This window comes from Elephas maximus, chromosome 9 (assembly GCF_024166365.1).
Source record: "Elephas maximus indicus isolate mEleMax1 chromosome 9, mEleMax1 primary haplotype, whole genome shotgun sequence".
NCBI classification, from domain to species: domain Eukaryota; kingdom Metazoa; phylum Chordata; class Mammalia; order Proboscidea; family Elephantidae; genus Elephas; species Elephas maximus.
The window spans coordinates 2606527-2617026 of NC_064827.1; the positions used below are offsets into that span (position 1 = coordinate 2606527).

General features: G+C 62.4%; 1 protein-coding gene across 5 annotated transcripts; it reads right to left on the minus strand.

The window, feature by feature from the left end:
- Nucleotides 1-5317: 5317 nt before the first annotated feature.
- TMEM250 (transmembrane protein 250) lies at nucleotides 5318-10272 on the minus strand. Of its 5 annotated transcripts, none has more exons than XM_049896443.1 (2): nucleotides 9953-10272; nucleotides 5318-7895 (listed from the first exon to the last, which is right to left on the minus strand). In XM_049896443.1, exon 2 carries the CDS (start codon nucleotides 7787-7789, stop codon nucleotides 7370-7372), a length of 420 nt encoding a protein of 139 aa, XP_049752400.1. In that variant the 5' UTR covers nucleotides 7790-7895; nucleotides 9953-10272; the 3' UTR covers nucleotides 5318-7369. The 5 variants fall into 5 exon arrangements, with proteins under 5 accessions (XP_049752400.1, XP_049752397.1, XP_049752396.1 ...); XM_049896440.1 differs by having other exon boundaries at nucleotides 5318-8416; XM_049896439.1 differs by lacking the exon at nucleotides 9953-10272 and adding an exon at nucleotides 9335-9891.
- Nucleotides 10273-10500: the final 228 nt, after the last annotated feature.

Here is a 10500-nt window from a genome sequence, read left to right on the forward strand (position 1 = left end):
CCCCATGGCTCAGCCCATGACTTCCTACCTGATCCCCATCTCCTGGTTGACCCACACTCCAGCTTCCTTCCCACCCTTTCCACACCCCCTGCACCTATCCTGCATGCTGGCCCCATGCCCACAGCCCTCCCTGGGAACCTCACTGTGATGGGGCCACCAGGACCCCCATCGACCACTGAAGTCTCTTCACAGGCTCCACGTGTGCAGGTGGAGCCCTCCCCTCCCTGCCCCAGGTCCAGGCCCCCACCCCCCTCCCCGGCCCCTTCCTGCCCTCCTGCCCAGGGTCCAAGCCCCACCTTCCTACTAGTCCCCTTCCTGCCCCAGGTCCCGCCTTCTTCCCTCTACCATCCTCCCTGTCCCCTTCCCGCCCAGGGCCAGCACCCTCACAGTCCTCCGTCCTCCAGTTGCCTTCCCTGGCATCTGGCCTGTCCCGGTGTCCATGCAACACCCTTCTGCATCCCACCACTGTCATAAGCAACTCGATCTGGTGTGAACACCCCGGCCACCTGACCCGCCCCAGCTGGTCCCTGCCCCCACAGCCTCCCCCAGAGCCCCTGCCACCCCCACCCCAGGACCCCTACCACCCCCTGCACCATGGTCAGGATGGCAGGTGGCTGCAGCTGGACTAGCTTAGAGGAGGAACCTACCCTAACTGGGACTCTGGGGAACTGCCGGACCAGGGGTTCAGTGTACCCGCTCATTCTTGGATTAGGACATGCTGGTTCCCAGGGGTCCCGGCAGCACCTCACCCAGCCCTCAGCCTCGCTTCTGCAGGAGGCTGCACATGCCACTGCCTCTGAGGGGCCGGCACAGCACAGTGGGTATCGGGCAGCCCACCTGCTGCAGCCCACCAGGCTGTCCCCCAGCCTCCCCCAAGTCCTCCAGTGCAAGGCAGGGCTCCCAGCCCTCAGGTGCAGGGCAGGCTCAGCCCCTCGGTCTCCCGGCACAGGGCAGACCCCTGGAGCGAGCCCTGGGACACAGCTGCAGCAGGCTCCGGCACGTGGGCGCGCAGCCAGCTGGTGGGGGAGGGACCGGCGCTGAATCAGCAGCGCCCTCGCCACCCACCTAGCCAGGGACGGGAGGCGGGGCGGGGGGGCCGTGGGCTGTTTTGGGAACTGCCGAGGAGGCGCGCCAGACTGCTGGGGGTTCTCTGGAAAGCCGCTCCTGCAGAGCCGAGCCAGCCGCTCCCGGCTGAGCTCGAGGAGAGCACGGGAGCAGCGGACGGTGGTGCAGGGCGGGCTCACGGGGGTGAGGAACCCTCCTGGAGGGTGGCAGCACAGACAGCCCCCTCCAGACAGGCAAAGGCAGGCAAACCCATGCTTCTCTGCGGATGGAAGTGAGCGTCCCTCCCGGGAAACGCTGAGTCAGCACGGAGCGCTGCTGTGCCTCTCCTCCAATCACATGCTGGAAGGGACAGGACGCACTCAAGGTCAGGGAACATCAATACCAGCGAGGGCCCGCAGCGCCGCCCCACTCCTGCTCCGCGGGGGCTGTACGGCTAGTCTCGTGCTCGCGGCGGGGGAGGGGGCTTTCCGGAGGCCCCCCTTGGGCAGCGGCTCAGCACTTCCTCCCGGCGGTCTGGCCAGTCCTCTGTGTCCTCAGCCGCAGCTTGCCCTTCCTGTCCGTACTGGCCGGCTGCCACCACCCAGGCAGGAGGGAGGGCACTTCTCTGCTGACGACTGGGGGGTGTTGCGATGTCTCTCATACCCCACCTCGGGTGCAGTCATAACTGTATAACTGCATGTATGCGTGTGTGTGTGCATGCCTGTATGAAACTGTGTGCCAGTGTGTGTGCACACGTGCACCGTGCTTGTGTATTTGTGTGTATGTCCATGTGAGGGTGCCTGTATCAGTGCATATGTGCGCATGCACGTGTGTCCATGTGTGTATGAATGCGTGTGACTGTGAGCTTGTGTGTGCGTATTAATGTGTGCATGCATGTGTACACGCGTGTGGATGTCCATGTATGAGCACATGAGCATGTACACGTAGGTGCATGTGTGTGCCTGGGAGTGTGTACTGGCATTGGATGTGTGTGTGTGAGTTTTTGTCTGCCTGTTAGCTGCGGACAGCATTTCCCGGCAGATCCTGGCCAGCAGCTGCGGGGCTGCCAGAAGCCGGCTGCAGGGGCACAGGGAACACAGAGGGCACCCTCCCAGGCTGGCTTGTCTGTGGCTCTGGCTGTGGACTGGACAGCACCCAGCCTATTCCAGATAAACATCTGACCTATCTCCAAGTATCCCCACAAACCCCATGTCCTCTCCTGGGGAAGCAGGCCTTGGAACTGCTCAGCAGCCCAGCCTAGGGAGCCCAGGGGAGCCCTGAGGAGCTGGGGAGGGGGTCACGTGAGACGCCAGAGGAATCCAGCCTGCCGCCCAGTGAGCTGAGTTGGTTTTTTCTCGCATCCCTGCACCTGGCTCAGAGGAGGCCCCAGGGCCGAAAGTGCTGAATCAGCTCCTCTTCCAGCTTAAAGACAGCTGCTTCTCACCCTTCCCCTGTGCTCCCAGCGTCTCTGTCACAGCCCTGTCTGCTCTCACCCTGACGGCCCTGGTGCTCCCAACCCCAGCTCCTCCAGCCCGTCTCCTCTCCTGGCCAGGGGTTCCCTCCCTTCCCCTGTAATCGGACCGTCCAGTCAACACTGCCCAGGCCAGCTGCTGCCCCAGTGCCCTGCTGACTCTCTTGCACACGACCCCCCCCCCTTGCCAGCCCGCCCATCCCCCTCCAGCACTGTCCTTTCTCTGTGGTCACACTCCTGGCCTACCCTCTCCATACCCTGGGCTGAAGGCGGAGCCTGCTCCCACTGCCCCACCATCACCTGGGTCCAGCCACCCCTGGCTCTCACTGCCCTTGGGCTGCAAACCGTCTGCCAATGCCCGTCGGGCAGTTCTGCTGCTGACTCTAGAACCTTCCAACCCTCTGGCCTTCGGGGTCCCTTCACTGGCCTTCGTTAGCTAGGTCCACCTGAGTGGGTATCCTCTGGCTCACCCCCACAGCACTGCAGAGTCCCCACCCTGCTGGCAGCTTGCCACTGGGGGCGTGAGGGTGGACTGTCTCCTGACCAGCCTTGGCCCCACAACCTGCAAGTGGCTCTGTGACCGCCCAGCCAGGTTTCGTCTCCAGCCCCACCCTGACCCCTGGCTGCCCACTGCGAGCTTTAGGAAACTCCAAGCAACCAAGTCATTCCCATTTTCCATGGAGACGTGGAGCCCATAATGAGCAAATAAATCTCTAAATGAGACATTCCTGCCAGTGCCCTTGTCCCTCAGGGCGTGACCCTCCCCTGTCCTTCTCTCCTGCTCCACATAGGTCCTGGCCAGCTGTGGCTGGTGTCCACTGCCTCATGGTGCCATCACAGCCCCGGAGACCAGTCTGTGTGGTGCCGATTAAGGCATGGACACCATCTGGGGGGCTCTCTGTCACCACTGTGCTCCAGCACACAGTAACAAGTCATTGGGCCGGTATGGCAGCCATCCACAGCCTCAAGAAGCATTCTCTAAAGAAGGTGACTGCCCAGTGGAAGAGAGCCATCAGGCAAATCCTGCTGGGGGAAAAGCCGCGACAGGCCTCTCCCATCACCCAGGAGGGCCTGCTCAGAGGCTCTGGCCAGAGGGGAGCAGGCCCAAGGCAAGCTCACTCCCGCTATGCACCATTCTGCCTGCCAGGCCACCCTCATGGGCCGCCAGCCCAATCCCCACCCGTGGGTGCTCCCGGGAGGTTTGGAGGATATTAACATATCTTGCTGTCCAAAGAGGTAACCACTAGTAACCTGTAGGCACTCACATTTACTTAAGATGAAATCTAATTAATAGTTGCCTTCTCAGTAGCTGCATTTCAAGGGTCCTGTGGCTAGAGGCTGCACAGTGGAGAGTGCAGACCCAAACGGAGGAGGAGGGCAGCTCAAACCCACTAAAGCCAGGGGCCAGGTGGTGGTGGGGCTCCCGTGGACATGTCACTGCAACCAGCCAGCTGCAGTAGAGGGACAAAACCAGTGCAGCGCCACTGTCACCATCCTGGCAAATCAAAGGCCTCCGTCAAAACGAGAAACGTGCTTCTGGGGCCCCTGAGCCACCTGATCTCAGCTAAGGGGAAGTCAGAGGAGGAGAAGGAGGGGAGGGGGCGGAGTTAGCGGAGAAGGAGGAGCTAGAGCAGGAGGAGGGGGAGGAAAATGGAAGGAGGGAAGAGGGAGGTGAGGCCTGAGAAGAAAAAGGGGGAGAAGGGACAGGAAAGGAGTGGGGGAGCTCACCAAGGGGGTGGTCATCTGACCCACCCAGATCTGGGTTCAAGGACACCTGCACAGCAGCCTCAGGGCCCAGCACCCAGCTCCCCACCCGAGGAGTGTGTGAGAATGAAGACCTTCGGGGCACGGGGCTCAGCCTTCTGAGTCTCCTGTGTTTGCAGGGGGGGTCTCTGTGAGGACACTGGGAATTCTTGCCATCACCAACTCAGGCTACATCCCACCGTGACCTGCACAGTTTCCTTCTGGTGTCACACAAGCTCCAGAAATGACAGAGGCGTCGATACGTAAACTGAACCGGTTTCCTCTTACGTGACGTTTTCTGGCTGCTTGGAAGGACGATCATCGTTGTCACCATCGTCATGTTGGAAGAAATCTGCCAGTGGGAAAAAAAGGACTCACCAATTCCCCTTTCAAAGACGCTAGTGTGGCCTTTATGAAACAAAGAGACTAAGTAATGACGTGGCTCCTTTCTCAAATTGCTTTTGGGTTAGACAAGAACTGCAGCTCTGGTTGGTTATTTTTTTTTCCAGTGTTTTTCCGAGCACATGCATTCTCCCCGAAGTTGAGAGCTCACTGCGTTTACAGCGAGCGAGCGTTATTCAGCGAGGCTAGAGCACTGCCACCTCTAGCCTTCTTCGAGCAGTCACTGGAACACCCAGAGGGTTCTGCTGGCAAAGGCAGCCACTGGGGACCCACCTGGGGTCCTCGCTATGCTCCAAACTCGGTGGCTGGCCTGTGATTCTGACCAGTCCTAGGACAGGCTCCCATAGTGGCCTTGCGGCCAGAGGCACCCTGGGCAAACACATTAGCTCACACTGCACGGCCAACTCGTGTTTAAAAATGTCAAGTCGGCAGGTGACAATGGTGTCCGTGGGTGTTTTGGTGGTTTATTACATCCTTAAAAAAGGGATTGAGTTTGGGATCCAATTGACAACAGCAACTTGAAAGATTAGACAAGAACCTTAGAGGGCAGTGAATTTACGTTAACGGGGGAGGAAAACTCAGAAAAGGAGGGTGAGAACGGCTGTCAACTCGACGAATGTAATCAACGTCACTGAACTGTACACGCGCAAACTTGAATTGGTGTGTTCTGCTGTGTATATTCTTAACAAAATAAATACTTTATAAACAAAGGAGCTGTTTGGCTTTAAGCAATCACTCCATCCGCACGTTACGAAAATTAAGTTTAATGCAGGTGGTTCAGTTTATAGAGAATCTCCCAGGCATTGAGACGCGCACCAGGTCAGCGTGACAGGACCATCAGCTGGGTGCTGCCGTGAGGACCCTCCCTGCTGCCCCGGCCCATGGACACGTGCCTGCCTCGCCCTCCCGGTGGGAGGACTTGGTGGATCTGAGCAGCTCATGACTTAGTGCAACGGCTCCCGAGCGCCCACCTGCTCACTCAGACCCACCTGGCGGGAGCAGCCCTACCCAGCGAGCCCCCACGGATGCCATGTCGGGGGACACAGAGCAGGAGCTGACCAGAGTCAAGAGCATGGCTGCACAGCTGAGGTTTTTTGCTTTCTGTACCTGATTTAGGTTTTTCGAGGTTTCTCTTTTGGGGGCACACAAGGGTCCAGACAAGTCGTCGGGCTGCTGGTCTCCCTGGGAGGCAGGGAGAGGGGGAGGGGATGACCAGCTTCCAGGGTGAGACCAGTGCTGCCTGCTTGTCGTCCTCAGTGCTGGGCCTATGTCTTGGTCCCCAGTGTCTGCCACTACTCAGAGACCCCTTCCACTCACCAGTGTCCACCATCTCCTGTCTACAGCCAGCCATCACCACACCACAGGGACACAGAGCCCTGTGGGGGTGAGGGCTGGGGCGACACTGGCCCTTTCCACAACAGCTGTTACCCAGTCCAGCTTCTCCCGCGCCCGCACTGGTTTTTGCTTCCCATGCCTGACTGCTTTCTCACCCATGAGGTAGGACAAAGCAGCAGGTGTGTCTTTACTCACAGCCCTGGCCTGCCTTCATATCTGACTCCTGAGAGCTACTCCCTGGGTAAGTCTGCGTGGGTTTTCCCACAGCGTATAACCAGAGGCCTTGGAAACCTCAGCTGCTGCTCCAAGTGCTGAGAGCTCAATCTGGGGAGCGCCCACAAACCACAAAGGAATCACACTGCCTTCCCAGAAAGCCCCCTTTGACTAGACTCACAGCACCCAGCTTTGCAGTTCTCCACAGACTGCCAGGATGACAGGCCTGCAGTAGCCCTGCCCTGGACCCACTGACCCAGCTAGCACAGGACAACACAGTGCTTTCCTACTTGGGAGCAGGAGATCCCGGCCTGAGCTAGGAGTCTGCCCAGACCACCTGCAGTTCCTATGGCAGGTATCTAAGCAAATCCATGACCCTGAAGCCTGGCCTGTGACTCGCAGCTCTTAGCCCAATGGTCGCTCAGGAGGTGGCCGATGGCTGGGCCAGGACACTGGGGAAAGAGGGAGACAAGGGCTGTGCCAGGACGCCAGGGACATACAGAGGGGGTCAAGGGCTGTGCTGGAATGGTGGGGGGGTGGGTGGAGTGCAGAGATTGGTGGCAGTGCAGTGCAGCGAGTGGAGCCAACGCTTTCCTATGGCTCGGCTGGGTGGCGGACAAGGGGTGGGAGGGGAGGGTGGATCCTCTGGGTTTGTCCTGGTGACACCCCCTACCCGGGGGCTGAGGGTCTCCCACTCCATTGCGGGGGGTAAAGTCATGCCAGATATTGTTCCCGAGAAGGGGTTAAGGGAGCCCCAAGGAGGTCTCCAAGTGCAGAATGGACAGACAGGCCCCACACCCAGGACGACTTGACCAAGTGTGTACACAAACCACAGGCACGTGGCGGGAGGGGACACCTGCCAAGTGCGTACATGGGAGGCGGAAGCAAAAAGACAAGTCTCAGAACAAGTCTCAGCCCTTTTCTCTCCTGTGCTGAAGACCTGTGGACGGCGGGTGAAGCCACCAGGCCGCCTCTGCTAGGGGCCTGCAGACCTCAGGTGGAACGGTGGGCAGACAGGTTTCCAAGGACCTGGCCTCCCCACCTTGGGGAGAATGCGGCCACCGACGCCCCTGCCCCCGAACCAGGGAGGGGCGGCACCAGCACGCCTCACAGGTCCACGGAGACCACGAAGCCCCAGCCCAGGCGGCCGACCAGCACGCCTCACATGTCCACGAAGACCATGAAGCACCAGCCCAGGCCGCCGACCAGCAGCACCGTGACATGGATGCCGTGAATGAGCACCTCGTTGAGCCGGCGGAAGTCGACGCGCCGGCGGCCGAGCAGCAGCAGCAGCACCGAGAGCTTGAGCTGGAAGCGCAACAGGAGGCGCACGCCCAGGTACTGCAGGCAGAAGAGCGCAGCGAGCGCGCCCCACAGCGCCGCCGTGAACAGGCTGCAGCTGAAGTAGAGCAGGAAGCGGATGAAGCCATAGAGCCAGCGCGTCTTCAGGTAGACGTCGAAGTTGTTGTACTTGGTGCGCACCAGGTGGGAGGCGCGCACCGGCCCGCAGGCGGCGTGCAGGCAGGTGGTGTGCGGGCCGTGGAAGGAGCGCACCCGCCGTGGGATGGGGATGACCGGCATGGGGGCCCGGCGGCGCGAGCTCGCGGCGGCCAGGAGGCAGTCGGCAGAGGCGTCATGAGCGCCTAGGCCTGGGAGCCCATGGCTGAGGCCCCAGGGAGATGCTGGCCTGGAAGGGAGAGGGCAGGAGAGGGGCCAGTCAGCCCAGGACACCCCGGCCAACGTGTTGGCCCTCCCTGTCACAAACGCCAGAAGACGCTGGGATGGGACCATACAATGTGCAAAACCAGAAGCACCCGGTCCACTCTGGGTGCTGGAAAGAAGGGCCAGGACCTCCCCCAGCCCAGGTCCCCAAACCGTTCTGATAGCTGCAGCTGGCTGCATGAGCCTGGTGGGGCTAGGACAGGCCTCACTCAGGAGGTCACCCACCCTCATGCTCGGACGGACTCTGCACAGCTCCACTCGTTCGGTTCACCCACTGCTTTTACTTGTCACGGCCATGCTCCCTGCCATCTGTGGCTGCTTTACCCGGAGATTACAGGCCTCCATGGTCCCCCAAAGGGGAAGCAAAGGGTTCGCTCCAGCAACTCCACAGGTGAGTGCTTGGGGTGAGGGCAGGCAGCGGGGCGGGGCTCAGGGTCCTCCTGCTACGCCTGGATCCTGGTGTAATGTCACCTCCGAGACTGGCTCCTGATGGGTCACACGGAGACGCCACTGCATTGCCTTCCCAGGGTTGTGGGAAGCTAATACAGATGACAGCCAGTGTTGTCACCAGGGCACTGGCCACCACTGACCATGCCTATGGTATCCACCAGGGGTTCTCAGAAATAAAAGGGGCCCTGGTGGCGCAGTGGTTGAGTGCTCAGCTGCTAACTGAAAGGCGCACAGTTTGAGCCCACCAGCTGCTCCTCGGGAGCAAAATGTGGCAGTCTGCTTCCATAAAGATTACAGCTTTGGAAGCCCAAGGGGGCAGGTCTACTTTCCTGTAGGTCGCTAGGAGTAGGAATCAATCAATGGCAATGGGTTTTTTTTTTTTTTTTTCTCAGAAATAGCAGATGGTTCTGTTTTCACCTAATAAAAGCTATTTGCTGCTCGCGTAAGTCACTTGCGGATGGAAATAAAGTACCGGAAGCAGGGATGTGTAAGACCTGAGGGAGAACGCTGGATACAGGATGAGGGGCCGCTGCCAAGGGCACCCTCCGACTTCAGTCTGGGCGCTGGGCTCCTGCTAGCCAGTCCTGGCGGCCGAGGCCGGGGAGCGCGTGCGACCCGCCCGGCCCCACTGCCACCTTCCCGTGGTGTCCTCCAGCCTGCTCCTTCCCTCTCCCCCCCCCTCGGCCACTACATTTCTTTATTCTCCTCTGCGGAGAGCGCTTCTATAACGACACTTAACCGAGGGGGCGGAGAATTTGGAGCTTCACCTCGGATCTCAAGCCCACCACTTCCAAGAACTACGAGACCACCATGCCCTCTCCGTCCCCCTCAACCGGGCCTCCCTGGCGGAGTGCTCGGCCCTCCCACCAGGCGCGGTCACACCGTCCAGGAGACACCCCGCTCCGCCTCCTGCACGGGTCGGGCCACCGAGGCCCGTGCTCCCGGGGACCTCACCTGTGCCCTGCCCACCGCCCCATCTGTGCCTCCGCGTTTGTTCCCGGTCCGGGTCCAGGCGGGTGGGGTGGCACTGGGGCTGGGCTGGGGGCCGGCGGAAGCACCCACTGCAGGGCCCTGAGGCGGCTCCCTCCCCAGGACCCGGGTCCCCCAGGCTTCACGGCCTGAGTCACGAGGACGGTGTCCTCCGCGGGCCGCAGGAGACCCAGAGGCTGGTCGGCTTGTGTCTGGGAGGCGCTGTGGACCCCCGGGCGGACAGCTGCCATCACTGCAGGGCCCGACACAGCGACGGCGGCGCCTCGGCCCGCTCCCTCTAACGAGGCAGGAGCCCGCGGCTCCCGGGCCCGGGACGCGCCGCTCGGGGCGGCCGGCCAGGACCAGCACCAGGACCAGGACCAGGACCACGGCGAGCCGGGCCCGGCCCCGAGCCTCTCGGGCCGGAACTCCGCGCAGCTCGGGCGACCAGCAGGCCGCAGCCACTTCCGGGTCCCGCGCGCCCCGCCCGGCCCGTTGCCCTGGAGACGGCCCGCCGGGCCCGCCGCCATTTCCGCCCTCGGCGCGGCCCCGTGGCCTGGTCACCCGCCGGGCGAGTCCCCCAGCCGCCCCCGGCCCGCTCACCGGGTGCCCTCTCCGTGGCGGCGCCGGCGTCCCGAGCCGCTGGGGAGCCCGGCGACGACGCTGGGGTCCGGGGCGCGAAGAGCGGGGCGGCCGCATGCTGCCGAGGGCGCGGGGCCTCGCGCGGTCAGTGGGAGGACGCGGGCCGCCGGGCTGGACGGCCGTCGGGGTCTGGTCCCGGGCCAGCGTCACACATCCCCGCCCGGGACCGCCCCGCAGGCGAAGGGGCGCCGGCACCCGGCGGCGGCGGCGTTTGGCCCAGCGTGGGCGCCGTAGCGCGTCCCTCTGCGGCCACCGTAGGGCCCTCCCCACACCCCTCCCCCGCGCCCGCACCGAGCAGCGCCTCCCAGTCCCCTTCGCGGGCCTACTCTGGCGTCCCGAAACTCGGCGCTTCCCGGACGCCGTGCGTGCGTGCGTGCGTGCGTGCGTGCGTGCGTGCGTGCGTGCGAGCGAGCGAGCGACCCGTGAACGTCACCCGCACGTACGCCGCCGGCCCTTGTCCTGCGCAAGCGCAGATAGCAAGCTTGCGCGCGCCGCCCTCTGGCCGCTCC

Bases quoted from the DNA above. Each gene is read 5' to 3' on its own strand.
- TMEM250 (XM_049896439.1), bottom strand. From the start codon at position 9,879: ATGGCGGCGGGCCCGGCGGGCCGTCTCCAGGGCAACGGGCCGGGCGGG. The intron at 7,896-9,334 runs GTGAGGTCCCCG...TCTCCCTTCCAG, and splicing joins GGGCGGTGGGCAGGGCACAG to GCCAGCATCTCCCTGGGGCC.